The following is a 16811-nucleotide window of genomic DNA, read 5'->3' on the forward strand; positions in this document are numbered from 1 at the left end:
ACTCATTAAGAAAGTTTATACCATAATTTCTTTCTCTAAACTCTTTGAAATTAGTAACAATTTTATGGAAAATTGTGTATGGTATATACTGCCATATATGAACATAAAATTATCATATAATAATATATAGAGCTGATACAACAACAAAAATGTTAATAAATCTTATAGTAGTGCAGCTTTGTGATGAAAATGCACAAAGAAAATTTTGAAAGTTAGCACAAAATCCAGAGTAAGTTGGTGAGTCCAATTTCAAGCCTTATCGAATCCAACTCGGAATCGAAGTATTTTAAAAGCTCTGAACCCTCTTCTCATCCAAAATACAATGTCTGAAGATGAAGGTCTTGGACATTGTGTTGCCGGTGATAAGACACAAATCCGAAACGTGATTACTTGTGTTCAAGTCAAGAGTAAATAAGTTACTTCTAAGCAAACATGTAGCATCGTTGATCTCATCATAACTTAACATCAGTCAAGATACGAACAGTCAAATATTTTGCCTATAGTCTATAAAAAAGATATTTATATAAAAAAATCTTATTAAAGTTTACATAGCGAAGGTTGTTGCTTTTTTTCAAAACTCGCATAGATATGGACCAAAGATGACGAAACCAGGAGAATAAGCGTTGAGATTAGAAATTAAGCCCGTGTTGTTTTATACAGACGGTTAATAAATAAAAGACAACACTGAGTTGATTTGGTTCAGGAGGCCACAGATCATAAACAGAGATGGTAATATAGTAAGAAAGAACATTGATACTTTTGAAAAGTAGTGCTAGTGAAAAATGAAGCGGAAAATGTGGGCCAAAGCCTTCACCAGGAGTTCAAGATCAAGAAATTCCTCTTTGTAACATTTCGCTGTGAAATTTTATTCACACTTTGGCCATGTAATGCAAGACACTGACGACGCTATGAAGAAACTTTTCTAGAATAAATTCGATGTGTATAAGTGCAGAGGTCAATGCAACTTTGTAATAGGAGGACAAGTGAAGGCACTAACTTAATCGCCCCTAAATAGAGGCATATTTCAATGTTTAAGAGAGAGAAAGATGGCGAGATATTGTAGAAAACGTCGCTAGTGGTCTGCCTATACATAAATAAGGCCTTACATTACTAATCAGACAAATGCATTGTTTGTTTTGTTATTTCATACATTAAAAAGTCATATAAGACCAGGAATATCTATCCATGTTGAGGTATATATTGATGTGCCGATATTCGAGTCAAAATTCCATCCGAAAAATAGCGAGGTGCAATTTTAGTGTTTACTGCCATCTAGCGGCAAATGTAGGAACTACTTCGATGTTCGCTTTAGTCATTTTTGAAGAAAAATATTAAAATGTTTGGCGTCTTATTGGTATCAGACATTTATCGGAATTAAAATGTAATGAACCTAAAATAAGATTAATATTAAATTTTAGTTTTGGAAGGGAGCCAAGTAAGTGAGCAGTTTTGGCGATTCATTCATAACTTTGTTGGAGTATCTGGCCACAATTGTCGAGACGAATTATGAAAAAGGCCAAAGACCTTTCCTGGGTGCCTTTACATCAGGTTACTTTATGAAGAGAAAAGCGATCTAGGAATAACACAAGAGATAGATAGAATAAGAATTATGTAGCGGATTAAGCAGTCTTATTGCTTAACTGCTAAACACGAGTTTTTAATTAGGAATCTCCAAAAAAATTATTTCGTAAATAGAACAATACGCTTAAATCTGTTACTTTTATATCGATCATATAAAATAGACCATTGCCATCAATAAAATCGTGCGCTAAGACCTTACGCCATGTTTGATTTTTGACACGTGTTACCATGTTTCAGTTCTCTCTTTGCTCGAAGTTTATAAATCGTCGCCCTCACTGCAATATGCTATATTTATATTTCGTTTCTGTCAAATTCGGCATCTACAGGTGGTATTAAACCTTGTGATTTTTTTGGTATTTTTGTGATGTAAAATGAAGTAAACGAAATTCTCGCCAGAAGAATTATAGAGGAGACTACGAAATTATTCGCGGCAAAAATAAATAAATAATAGTTTTTGGTTATGACTGTACAATTTTAATTTGAAATCTAACTCGAATGGCGTCGAATTTCGATTGTTATGTCATATATTGTCGTTGGTAAAGATGCTTTGGTAGTCTAAGCTTCAGATCTTGGAGCATCGGGGAAAAGATGTCAGTTTATAGGTGTCCTATAGACTGCATTTTGGAACGTATACGCAGGGGCGGCTTAACCTATAGTGCAGGGTGTGCAATGAACACGGGCGCCGCGGCGCCCCCTGTGACAGCTAAAAACAGTGTTTCCTAACCTTTTTTGTGCTATGTCCCACTTAACCCTATTTAAAATTCATACGCCTCCCTGTGTAACATTTATAATTTTTATATTAAAACGAAAGGAATAACATCCATTTTCGAATTACCCCACTTAACAATCAAATTGCCCCTTTCTGGGGCGTGGGCCCTACTTTGGGAAACACTGGCTAAGAGCATCGTCTTGGCCCATCATGCTTGCTTAGTTTCGCAACAGAGATGTGCTACAGGCATATAAACAATGAGTGTTATTCTGCCGTCATAAGAAGAAAGCCGTAACTAATACCATACTGTAAGCTATACCTACTTATAAAATAGCTTGTTGGAATATGAAAAATACTTTTTTGTTACGACGGCAAAGTTAATGGTTATAGCCGCGGGGGAGAGGGGTCAGGGCTAGAGGGCGCCAGGGTTTCATTGCACACGGGCGCTACACGAGCTAGAGCTGCCCCATACGTCGGAGTTCTCCAAAACGTATGGATTCACGTCATCCCTACACGGTTGAAATCCTTTTACTTATGCTGCGAATAGTCAAGGAATGAAATGACCTATAGGAGTCTTGTTTCCAACTATCTATAACTTGGTAGTCTTCAAGCCATTAGTGAATAGGTTTCTTCAAGGCAAGCATGTAGCATCGCAGACCTATCCATCGCTTAACATCAGGCAAGACAGAGGTCAAATGCTTTGCCTATAAACAATAAAAAAATGAGATTGAACATATTTCGTAATTACACACAGTGTGGGTTAGTGACTGTTGTAAATATATTATTTATTTGCCAACAAGTAGGACGAAAAAAATACACATGCCCATGAACACTTTATAACACGTGTTTTGATCACCCCGACGTGACGTATAAATCTAAATGAGGCGTACAAACTTTATGACTAAAATGACGCAGCGCGAGTATATATTGGTTATGTACACTGTTAATCGTGCAGTGTTTCACCATCAAAACTTTTAAATATATTTCTTATTTTTGCTATTTCAAAGCTATTATACATTTCTTTTTCTAAAACTTTCAAATAGATATTGTTAAAGTAGATTTTAAGGCTAAATTAATTAGTATATTCAAATTTATTTAATGCACAATAAATTTTAAAACAGTCTCAATCGTATTTATATATTTTTATTTATATTTGACGTTAAAGCAGAGTATTAATGTTGTCAGCGCCATCTGTGACAAATAAAGAATAACTTTGTTAGAAACTAACTATTACATTAGTTCTATAAAGTGTTCATAGATGTCAGGACTAACATAGTTTTAAGTGCTTGATTTTGTGTGTAGATGGCGCTACATAGCAGCTTTTATATTTTTAATGCATATTTTCTTGTGCACATAACAATTTTCGATGCCCATTAATTTACGTTACTGGATTTTGTTTAAGACATTACTTTGTATGACACATGGATTTTAGTTGTGTATGAAGCTGTAATAAAAATTAAAAAAAACCGTCATAGTTATAAAATAAAATTATAAATATATCGCGGAATGCCTGCATTTGCCGTTAGGATTTTAAACAAAAATAATTATTGTTCCATTTTCTTTAATGAAATTATTAGACAATAGTTGTGTTGGCAGCCGGGGATGACAGATCAATGTCGGCCTAGCCGGAACCGCTGGCTTTACTCATAACTCAATTATCCCTCAACTCTATTATTCAATTATCATCCTTTTCACCGGTGAGTAAGAGCGATACTGGTAGTAAACTTAATTTTGCCTAATCATATCCCGATAGCAGGAAAGTATTCTTTTCAAAGAGGTACTAACGATTTGTTTGCTTTACATTGATTGGCTTGTTTACTTTTTAAAATTTGACACTCGATAATTGTAGTTAACAATGTAATGTATATTAGTGTTTAGAAAACATTAAAAGTAGATTAACGTTTTTTACACCTTTTACTTATAATTCTGCTTGTTTCTATAATTATTTTTATGTGACACGTGTATCTGTAGGTAAATCAATGAACGACGTGAATATTTTGAACGTCCTCTTTGATCATGTCCAGGTAATATTTCTTAATTTTTCAAAATTATTCAATTTACAAACCATTCTATCGTCAGTATAGGAAAATGGACAATTATATAATTTATATACATTGACGTAATTAATTATGTGGACATAATGATCACATTATGGCCAGGAAATTATCTAATCTATATTCGTTTTTTTTTAATTAAAGCAGTTTAAATTTTTTTACATTAACCGTTGATCATGATGGCCAGTGTTACATATATAATATTAAATTAATTAATATAAAACAATTTAATTATTTTAAATATTTACCGTTGTAGATTTTAAAAACAAATATATTTTCTTATTGACAAGATATTAAATTCACTAATCGTTATACGTATGAAGCTATAATTCGCATCAGTTATATTCAATTAATTAGCATATTTTCACTTTTTTTTTATTTTCACAAAAAAGTTTTTATTCATGCAAAGCTATAATTAACGTATGCAATGTATGATTGTTAAGTGTTCAATCGATTGCTACATTTTTTCATTTAAATATTTCAGTTATATAAGCAAATAATCGCATTATTGTTAAATTCACAAATCGTCGTTTGTGTAAAATTAGCGTCTGCTATAAACGAATGCTAACCTTTAAAATATTACTAGTGTCGTAACAAATAGCTCTGTTATTTTTATTTTAAATGTTATGTAAATAAATATTAATAATAAGCATATGCTATAAACGCATGTTAACCGTTCAATGTACGAGTATATTTTTAAACTGTCGCAACAATTCCCGCGCGTTCGGTGACGACAGGACGCGTATTTTTAGCGCGCAGCGAGTGCCCGAGCGCCGCGTGATCGCGTCGGACGTTTTGTAAGAAAAATTCGCGCAAAATGCACTTCTAGTGTAAAACTCTGTGTCAGTGTACAATCCAGTGTAACATGCAATTGTTATGACGAAGGCTCTAGCAATGAACCGGTTGAAGCGGCAGCGTTATGGCATCGGAAGGAGACGGGTTCGTTCAACCAAATACTACCCCACCGCCCCCTATACATGCGTGTCGCTGTTTATATGGTGTATAAAATAGATGTTAAAAACGAGTGTAAAAGTTTTAAATTGATAGATTCTTGATAGATCTATTTTCAATCACCTGTATGAAGTGATCTATCGAATTTTTTATATTCCAATGCGGCAGTCATATAACTTTTGATAGCACAGTCTCCACTGATTGTAAACAATAATAGTGATTTAATGGTATCTTGTACAAATACATATATAAAGGCTTTAAAGGGTTGAATGTATTGCTCATTTGCTGTACCGTATGGTACACTATCAAAAGATTAATGGTTTCAGAAATAATAAATAACGTAATCATAATTTAGTAACAAAAAGTTCAAATTATGTTTGTCTGCTATCTGTTTATATAACATATTTCAGAGTAACAACCACAATCAATTAAATTTAAAATAAAATCAAAGATCATACTATTATGTCTTTTTTAAATATGCAATTCTTCTATTTGTTCTCCCAAGTCTTATGTTTTTTCATTCGTTTATTCCGTTATATTAATATACATTTAGGATCATATATAATGATGAATATGGCGTGCAAAGAATGTTTCTGGCATATAATCTAATAAAATCGAAAAAGAAATTGAATTTCTCTGTAATAGCAACCTTCAATATAAGCTAAGAGTTCTAAACGTCCTTAGCTGAGTCCACAACAAATTTGATTGTTTCTTTTGCGATACCCTTCACTAATCTTTAACAGTCAGGTAAATTAATATCCAAGATTTTTAACATTTAAAATACCTTCACACTGATAGTAGATATTTTTAAGAGTTTTTTTTTAATTTTAAATTCGAATATTCTTTATTCAACATTACATGGTTAATATGTTTTATCGACATTCAATTAAGTCTACCTAAACTAAATAAAAGACTTAAGACATTTAGCAGGGCTGTATATAGCTAGCGTTTATAGCATAGCTATAATATTTAGCTGTGCTATAAACGATCACGATATGTGAATTTAACAACTTTTTAATGCAATTAGTTTTTTAAATAACACTTATTTAAAAAAAAGGGTAGTCATGGATTGAAATGTTAACATGTATTCATAGTCCATGTTAATTATAGATAGATTTGTAAATTGGATAAATTTTAAATGCAAATAAAAATATACAAATTAAAGTTGCAAAATTGGCTAATATATTTAACAGATCATATGCTAATTATAGCTTCGAGCGAATAAAAATTAGCGGATTGAATATCTTGTCAATATGACAATGTATTTATATTTATAATCTACAACAAATTTTTAATATTAATATTGATCTTTATTGATTTATTATTAAAGATATACAATAGGTAGTGTGGAAATGACAACATTGTATAAGACCCGTATAATTAAAAAAAGAAATATAGATTAAATAATTACCAGATTATAAAAAAGCGAAAGTTTTGACAGCGTAGGCTACAGTCATATCTTTGACAGGTCAAACGTCAAAGTCATGACACATGACATTAAGACACCATTAAAATTGTCCAGAGCAGCGGTTCTCAAACTATAGCCCGTGTCCTACCTGGGACAAATTAGATTTTTAAGAAGTGCAATTAAAAAATGGATTCGACACGAGTTTAACTCTTTCGCTTTAATATAAAAATTATGTATGTTATATATGGGTGCCTAGGAATTTAAAAATGCTAAAGTGGGGCGTAGGTCGAAAAAGGTTGAGAAACACTGGCTTTAAAGTTATTTACAGTGTAGTAAAGTAAGCATTCGCACAAAAACGTTCTTCATAATTTTTTTTTTAAATCAGCCATTGCCTATAGAAAATTATATCACATTTTAACTAAAAAGTCGACCAAAATTTCTATTCAGTATTTACGTTGGGAATATCACACTAACTGTTAAAGTCAGTAGTAATGTGTTTGTGAAAATAACAGGTGGCGCAAAAGTAACGTCACATTGTGAACGCATCTTAATTTTTACAAATGGCGCCAAATGTCACTATACTTTGACATTTATAATGTAGATATACAGAGTAGTTGTCAAGAAGCGATGAAGTGATACACACGCGAAGAATGTGGAATTATGTTTGAAAAATTTTCAGTCTGTTGTTTTAATGCAGCGTGAAATTCGTCGTTAACCTCGTCGGTGTGCTACTTGTGTTCAAACAATCAAGTGTTTTGCCGAGCATCTCGTGTAAACAACGTCTTCTAGAGATGTCGCAAGATGTGGCCACACATCTAACAAGCCTTAAATGCTAACATTGAAGATGATATCTACAAAATGAAGCCAAATGTTTCAACAATTCAAAATGTCGAATAACGAGGTGAACATTTGAGCAATATTTTTTCCAATTAATGCCATCAATCTTATACTTTCAAATACATTTTTTCCACAACAGAGTTCTTTTTTTAATTTATAACAAAATGGCTGTTGGTTCAAATTATGACATTACTTTTGTACCATCTGTTACATTTTCATACACGTACAGTATCCGGCGATAAATATTGCACATCGACATTTGGAAAGAAACAAAGGGCTAATTTTGGCTTCGTAAATCACTATCTCTGTCTCACACTATCTATGTAACGTTTTGTCAGCCGTTGTATTTCGTGCGACAGAGATAACGCTATACGAAGCCGAAATTAGCCGAATTTCTCTTTCCAAAGTTGTATCGCCGGATACTCTATCAAGAAGCAGCAGGTAGTGTTTTTATTATTACTAATATTTCTAAAAACACTACAGCCTAAAAGTATCAATAGTATGAATAACATCTTTTTTGCAGTATAAAAACATAGTTATTAGAGTAATTTTACCCTGTAGTATGCCATATAGTAATAATATTTGTTGCCTGTATGTCATTAGTGATTTAAAATTCAATACGATAATGTTAAAAGAGCATACCTAAGGTAAACAGAAATAGTAAATACAGGAGGCTTGAGGTTCCCTTATATATAAGCCTCCTGGATAGAAACGATGCTGGAACTTCTTCTGCTACTTCTTCCTGCGCTAATTTTCCGAAGAGTTAGTTTTATTAGCCAGGCAATAGCAATCGGCCAAGCCGTGGTTTGGACCTCTTGAGCGCCCTTGTGTCGGGATGCTAGTCGGGTATTATCGACCAGTGACAGTCCAAGCCGAGGTCCCCTCATGGGGGGCTTGAGCTTAGTCACTCCATGGAGCGTTCACCAAAGCGATCCAAGAACTCGGTAAGGACAAGAAACGTCCCAAAGACGTACTCCTCACGCGTCACAGGGTTCCCACAAAACACGCACACACCTGGTGCAGACACTCAACGCTGCCAGCTCTAACTTCAGCACCAGCGACCACTGCACCTGCCACACTCCGCACAGATCACAGGGTTATACACAACGAAACCAAAAGTTACTCACCACGCCACAACACCAGTTTTTACAGAGCAGCCACCCGCTCTCTAACCGCGAACAGCGTGGGCGAACCGAGGTTGGATCCGGATTCCTCCATGGCTCACCTGTAGTCCACGCCGCCGTACCAAACCGCATACACAGAACATCAACACAAACAATACACAGCTCTACATGGGTAAAGCGCTTTGCTACGTCCAAATGACTTCATGCAATTGGTACGCGCTCGACCAACTTTTTTTTTTAAGTTCACGAACCCGATCCGTGAACTAAGTTACGATGAAGCTGTAAAAGCCTTCAGGCTAACAGCATCAACATAAACAGAGAATAAGTAAGAGCTAGGCGACCTCCCAATCAAGTAAAATGGTAACATGTAGCGTCCCGAGAGAAAGCTCCCCCGCGAGCCCTGAACCTTCGGTACTTTAAAAGACGTCTTAGTCTAGGTACACTCTTCGCCCTGTCACCTCATACCCGCGGAATCTGCAAATGCCGTTTGGGTAGCAGTGAGAGCCTTTAAAAAAACTTGTAAGCTGTAGACCAGATTATCGATTTGGTCACTTTCTAATTCTGAAGGACAGCTTTTGACAGAAAAAGAAGAAGAAAGTCTTGTTAGAAAGACAAAGTAGTAGCAGGTTCGTCGTCGTTTTAGCCCATAGATGCCCACTGCTGTTATTTGTCTTAAAATAGAGAAAGAGCCACAAGAAATAATCCTGAATCCTGAAATAACGTCCATCGCCTAATCAACCTGAAACAAAATGTCCACTGCTGGGCAGCCGTCACCGCACCGTCAAGTAGGAAAGAGAGAGAGGGAAAGAGAGTCACTAGACTATATTCTTCAACAAGGCAGGTCAATGTCCACGACATGTGTAGGTTATTACAGGTAGAAATAATCAGAAGAATGGACCCCATAACCTGACAGAACATATCCACTGTTAGGCAGCCGCCACTGCATCAAAAAGAAGGAAAGAGAGAGAGAGAGGGAGTCACTAGATTTTATCCTTCAACGGGGCTGGACAACGCCTAACATATTTGTAGGTGACAGGTAGAAATAATGAGAAGAACGAACCCCAAAACCTGACGGAAAATGTCCACTACTGGGCAACCGCCACCGTGCCGTCAAATGGGTCATCGACGTCGCCGTCGCGGCGCCGTCCATCGATCCGTACCTCACGCATGCGCACACTATCTGTAGCAAATCGAACCTTAAAACAATACGTCTAAAGCTCAATATCTCCGACCACTTTATTAGCTTACATTGCACATTTAATACCAATGCCATTGATTGACAAATACCATCCTTATTTTACAACTGTTAAAGTCGATTTTTCATGTTTCAATCATTATATAACAATACATGAATTTAAGCCTTATTACAGTGTAATAAAGTTTGAAATATAATATTTGTAATAATTAGCAGTGTAAAAATAAATAATTAAAGATTTCCGTGTAGTCAGGTAATATGAACTTTACTCGCAATGAACAATCGGGGTCATTGTACTCTTTTGTTGATTGTTCACCTGATAGAAGGTAAAGCAAGGATCATCATATGGAATGATGTTCATCGATATCTTGAATCTTGGTCGCGTCCAATTATACAAGATGATTGTTGTAAAAGGGTGAAAGTATAAACAAAAAGCTTAAAAACTTCTAAACCTGTTTTCATTCATACTGTATAAAAAGGATCAAATCACATTCGAAATACGTCACACTAATATATATTTATATAGGAATACGATAGACCAATGTTCCCCAAAGAGGAGTAAAGGGTAGATGAGAAATGGAACGTAATAACTTGAAATATACTTATTTACAGTGATCACTTACATACGCTTCGTAGAGGATGCTACGAGGTTTCCAAATACGCCCATAGATAAGAAGAGCCCACTACAAACTCAGTCAAGAATTTTTAGTGGTCACTTTTACAGTATTTAGCATTTTAGAAAGGCTAAGGTGGCATACAAAAGATTGGAAAATGCTGCAATAGACCAAAAACTTTATGCTGTATGTATATATATATATATATATGTGTGCGTGTTTTATATATGCTATTTATTATTCTGAAACAACTGATATTTGAAAAGGGTATACTTACGTTTATTAAAAGCAAAAAGGCTCTAAATTTAGCTCTTTAACACCCTCACACCAGTAACTAATCACCCTGTATCTTCTAGAAGCAATTTGCCTCTCTGTATGGAATTCGGAGTCGGTTATTTTTATTTCTTTATGTATTCAAATGTTACATTATATATGACCATTATTCAGGTCATTGATTGTCGATTATAAGTAAAAGTTATATTTCAAAATGGCAACTCCAAGAGAAAACGCTTGCAAAGTGATTGTATTACAAAATACGCAACACATTACTAACTTTAGGCTTTGGTGCTACGAAAATTCGTAGCTCTATAAAATTACTACGGCGTAACTTCTCAGCTTATATTTGCCGTAGCCTTACCGTGTTTATCGTAGAGGATACGATTGCGGCACTCGGGGCTGACGACCCGCGTAGCATGGTTCCTTGACGTTCACATTCATCGACATTACATACATACATAAATATTGAAGGTGTCCAATTTTATACAAACAATAATCAGATTGAGCTTATAATGGCATCATTAAAATTAAAGCTACAAGCGTTCCAAACTCGAATTTTTTATTATTCACTTTTCTTCCTTTGCCCTTAAAATAATATGAATATTAGAAAAAAAAATGTGAAGAAAAGAGTGTTATTTAGGTGGCATTAGGCAGGATGCTTCTGTAGGATGAACAGCGCCAGATAGATAAAACGTATATTAAAACGGTTGTCAAGAGACATAAAATGAAAAAGAAGATGTCCAAGTAAAAGATGGAAAAAGATAGAATCCGACGCGTATGAGGCGACTACTGATTTGTAGTACAAATAAAGGCTGTATGTTATTTTATTTAACTTTTATTTTCGTATCTATGACAATTTCTACCATTCTAACATTCAGGCTTTCTGATTACCGTTGAGAATAAAGCCTTCTATGTTTCTATCACCACTTAATACACGTACACAAGAGTGTCAATGGAAAAATAGAAACTACTTTCAAAAAAAAATCTTAATTAAGTTTTTATATTAAACGACTTTTTTAAAATTAGTGTTATTGTTGAATCGTATGACATACTAATCCATAAATAATATAGCCTTTAAGTAATTTTTTTTTACTAACTTATATTCTATGGACTCACTAGACTCTGAAGTAAAATTTATTATTATTATAATAAATCATGTTAACTTTGATATCTTATTTTTTAATGTCGCGTTTTAATTTTAATTATAATAAATTTAGTTATATTTTATTTTAACATTTTTTATCCTAATTTTGTTTATGTTGTTTGTATTGTGAGAAAAAAACTTAAAACCTATAAATATTAATAATAATCTTTGCCTTTTGACGCTTTTAAAAAGTTAACTGTATTAGTCAATAATTTGTGGTTATATGTTGAGTCGTAAAGATGGCGTCTCTCATGACTTTGCCCTACATTCCTCAATAAGATATAATTACCTTCATTATTGGAACTATAACTCGTTTAGAGGTAGCAACATTGTCGATATATAAATAGATAGGAAATAAAAATATAAAGAAAAAATGTCAAAAAATATAATGATAAACAAAATAAAAATTGTAAAAAGCATTCAACGAGGAAATCGAAGAAATTGAGGACTAAAAAAAAGCGTGGAAAATATTTTGAATGGCCGCCATTATTGTGAGCTTCGCTTTTCTCAATCTTATTTTTAGGACAGAGATATAAAGATTCCTTTCACCTCTCTCTGTCACCCTTCACAACTTCTTTCTTTCTTTCATCATATTTTCTGTCATTCTTGCTTCTTTCAACCTTCATATTTTCCGTCTTTTTCCTTCTTACATCCCTCATTTTTCTCGCCAATCTCCTTTCTTTCATCCTTCATATTTTCTGTCATTCTACCTTCTTTCATCCTTCATATTTTCTGTCAATCTTCCTTCTTTAATCCTTCATATTTTCTATAATTCTTCCTTTTTTCATGCTTTATATTTTCTGTCATTCTTCCTACTCTTATCCCTTATATTTTCTCTCACTCTTCCTTCTTCCTTCTTTCATCCTTCATCTTTTCTATAATTCTCACAGCGTTCATTGACATTACATTCACGCATCACCTCCCATTCGTCACATTTCTTGTTACACGGTTTTGTTTCGCTTAATTACATCACTTGTCTTGTACCAAAACCGCAAGAAAGTGAGGCGGCTCTCTTCCTCCTCGATAAGGGAGCGATGCTGCCGCAAGCAATGCTTTTCTTACCCATTTCACAAGCCATTCTTAACCCTCCATGCTAGGAGGAAATTATATTAGAAAGTGAATAAACTATTTTGAAAATTATCTACACAAGGCAGGAAAATATACAAGAGGTCACCCAACACGAGGGCTAATTAAAAAATTCCATCCGGGTATGTGGTTTTTTTCGATCCTCAAAGGACTGAGAGGTTAATCTCGACTGTGCAAATATGAATCCTCAAGTTGTGTGGACATGTCACCCGTATTGAGGACTCAATGGAACGTTTGGTGATGTAAAAAAAAAATTAAAAAGCAAGCGACCTAGTGGACTCTGAAGATGGACAGACATCATCAAGACTGTTACTGATAAGTCTTTAAATGAATGATCTCTCTCCGCCAAGCTAGGGCAGCAGGAGCACCAGAACAGAACAAAGCTTGACCAGCTTGACCACAACCACATTGACGAGAGTGTACAAATGAGAAAAATGTACACATATATACACACACACCTTTACATATTATTTATTTTTATACATAACTATTTTGTATTCCAACAAAACATACCAAAGTGGTCGTATATCTAACTATATCTATGAAACGGATACATTTACGACCGCAACTCGTAAATATTTTTGACAGTCAAATGTGATATCAAAAAAAAAGACAAAATGTTTCACAGCGCAAACATTTTGTATTTGAAAATCGAATTTCCATTTTTTACACTTTTCGTAACTATATATATGTTTCTCAACGTATAGATTGATTTTATGTATAATATATAAGATTAACTAATATCGGCATATAGTAAATAAAAAAATGAAGAGAAGATATTAAGAAGGATAAGAGAGAAGCATGACAATAATAAAATTCAGTGAAAATTAATAATAATATAAATAGTCACTGTTTTACCGTGGTAGGGGAAAACGAGAGTGGTCACCAGTTCTATGAGGTATGTGCCCATTGCTACTTCTACTTCTACCAGCCAATACGCAGACATACATCAGCTAATTTTGTTTGAATACGACTGTCATTCCTAATTCGATCCAGTAGAAATCTTTGTAAAGCACTAAGAACTTGCCTTGAATCAAGACATGCATAAAAATAATTATAATAATCAGTATGTCCAACAAAACTCTAAGCTTATGTTTGTAACAAAAACGTGAACTCAACTTGTAGGACATAATATCTGCCAGTATAAACGAAAGGACGTGAATAAGGCCAGACAAACACGGGAGTCACGCATAGTCATGCCGTGTAGATGGAGGGAGTGCATGCGCGCGCAACTCATTCACTTGTACGGGCGGGTGGCGGGGCGGGCAGGACTCTTTCAGGGCTGCCACACAACGCAAAACAAACATTTATTTTTGTACATTATAAATAAATATTGTTTATTATAAAACGGCTACAGTTGTTAACAGGTGAATACCGACTTGTGTTATCAGTCACATTACTTCAGGCTTGATTAGCAAGTTCATATTTATTTAACGACCTAGAAAAGAGGAGATTCGTAAACGAAAGAAGAAGAATGTAAAAGAAGTTAAGTAGCAGTGCAAAACAGATGGCCATGGCTTTAACTATCTGATGTGGCGACCACGGACTCGCAGGAGCAGTGTTAATAAGAAGACGCTAAATGCAGATAGTTTTCGTTGTCCTTTTGGATGTTTCTAAAGAAGATTTAAGTTCAACAGTGGATAGGACGAAAATGACAAAAGGAACTCTTCATAAGAAAGGAATTTTACACACTTTAATACGTAAATGCAGATACCATTTGTATTATTCATGTCACTTTTTCGATTCAAAAGTGTTTTCCATGATATGCCAATATTTAGACAGGCGAGGGTAGGAATGCATCAAAAGTTTATTGGCTCTATTATGGAGCTATTTTCATTCTTGCCATCATAATGAGTTGAGAGAAATCGTAACCATAATTGTTCGTATGTGCTGTTACTTACCCTATGTTGAACTTTGACTACCCTCTTAAGTTTTCTGTATCTGCTGAAGCGGTGGATTTTAGTCTACTGATCCTATGTTGTACTAATGCAGGCTTTCCATATTAGAAAAATAGCTTTAACGCGTTTTTATTTCCCATAACTAAGTTATATCTGACATGGTGAATATCAAATACTTTGTAAATTTCTGAATGCTGGTTTCATTTCATGTTCGTATTGTTAGCCATTGAATAGCAGATACAACTTTATCTGATTCAGGATTTGGGTTTATAATAACAAATAAATTTCCTCCTTTCTAGTCATGTTGTTATGATGCGTCTGTATGTAGGAGTTTGGTTCCTCCAGTACATTGTGGAGGTACATGAGTCACTTGTCCATCTGTGCGGTGCTCTTGATCATCAACATGTTCGAACATGTTTTGAAAAGTTGTTGCCAATTCTTCGCCACCCTTTGATTGCGGTGCGTCGTTACTTGGATGAATTTGATGTTGGCGTGCCGGGTGATGAGATTGCGTGATGGAGTTTGGTGTTAATTCGCGGTTGATGTCACTACTGAGTTTGTGTGCTTCTAAACGGAGATAATTTCCACAACAACGCACGTCAAACGATAGCGCCAGGCAATCGAATACCAGCGCATTTATCGATATAATAATCGGTTTATACTTATTGCACAAAATAAAAGATGTCGTTATAAGGTAGCTCAATTTAATGTTGGTTTCTGATATGAATAAATAAATAAATGGTAGATATTGTAAGAGTGACAGCCCTGAGCTAATAGTAGCGAGTTAAAGCGAGGCGAGGCGGGGAACGCGGTCGCGTCGAAACGGTTCTGTGATCGCGTGGCCGCCGGGCGTGCCGCGCCGCCGCGTGGCGACCACGGCCGACCCCGACGCTATCCCACTGGTGGTCCAGAGCGGCCACCAGCTGCCACCATGTCGTAACATGATGGGATACAACAACCAGGGCGGATACAACAAGTTGTTCACGCAGGTGCGGTCGCTATCATCTACCAAATTATAAATAGTGCTATTTTGGTGTCCATATTCGAATTGTACCGATTTTAGTTTTACTTTTAATTTTTTTTGGCCGAAATTCAAGTGCAGTAACATTTTTAATTTAAATTTATAAAACGAACGCCGCGTATTTACATTTTGTCTTTTGTGTATTACGTAAATTTGAATTTGGAGTACATAAATATACGTATTTTAAAATTTAAAAAAGGAACGCCGCGTATTTACATTTCGTATTTTTGTGTATTACGTCAATTTGAATTTAATATAAATAAATATACATATCTTAAAATTTAAAAATAGAACGCCTTGTATTTTTATCTTGATTATTTAATTTTCGTGTTTTTGTATACATCTTTATTCTGTAAGTATATTTATTTTGAGAATTATATATCAATTATAAATTGATTTTGGATTGTACACATATTCTCGACAGCATAATTTTAATATCAAGAGTAATACGAATTTGAATATTCCGTTATATTATTTTTAACTTAAGAACATTTATAGTGATTATTTGTACTTCAAGAGGAATATGCAAGAAAAATCAATTGCATCCTATAAGTGCATTCATCAACATGAAATAAAGTTCCAAACACTTCCTGATCCCGTCACAAACACAGCCAGGATTTTTTTTTTGGTGATGACTTTCACAAATATCTTAAATAAAATTATTTAAAATAAATGTCATTTTTAAAATAATTTACAGTTGGATTTTTTAATTAATTTTGTTCGATATACTTAGAACATGATAATTTGGAATTATGAGTTATGAATAACATAGTTGCCTATATAAATAAGTTACTAACTTTTCGCAGCTTAAAGAAAGGCACAATTAGTTTATGTTTATTTCTAGTAACATTGTTTTTTTATATGGTAACTGGTTCTAAGTGTAAAAGATTTAAATGTTTGAATGTATTGCTCA

The 16811-nt window shown here is 34.4% G+C and overlaps 1 protein-coding gene across 7 annotated transcripts in view; it reads left to right on the plus strand.

Annotated features, from left to right (window-relative positions):
• Positions 1 to 4239: 4239 nt before the first annotated feature.
• Ca-beta (Ca2+-channel-protein-beta-subunit) overlaps positions 4240 to 16811 on the plus strand; it is a 41986-nt gene continuing 29414 nt past the window's right edge. For 4 of the 7 annotated variants that reach the window (XM_068765514.1, XM_068765515.1, XM_068765516.1 and 1 more), the window contains exon 1: positions 5128 to 5283. In XM_068765514.1, the coding sequence (XP_068621615.1) occupies positions 5221 to 5283 (63 nt within the window). In that variant the 5' untranslated portion in view covers positions 5128 to 5220. Of the gene's footprint in view, positions 4315 to 5127; positions 5284 to 15687; positions 15867 to 16811 lie in introns of those variants that run through there. The other 3 variants (XM_068765518.1, XM_068765517.1, XM_068765520.1) reach the window with 3 other exon arrangements.

Source organism: Battus philenor, unplaced genomic scaffold (genome assembly GCF_028537555.1).
Source record: "Battus philenor isolate CCGP_79_NKW_IND1 unplaced genomic scaffold, ilBatPhil1.0.hap1 SCAF_2, whole genome shotgun sequence".
Classification (NCBI taxonomy): Eukaryota; Metazoa; Arthropoda; class Insecta; order Lepidoptera; family Papilionidae; genus Battus; species Battus philenor.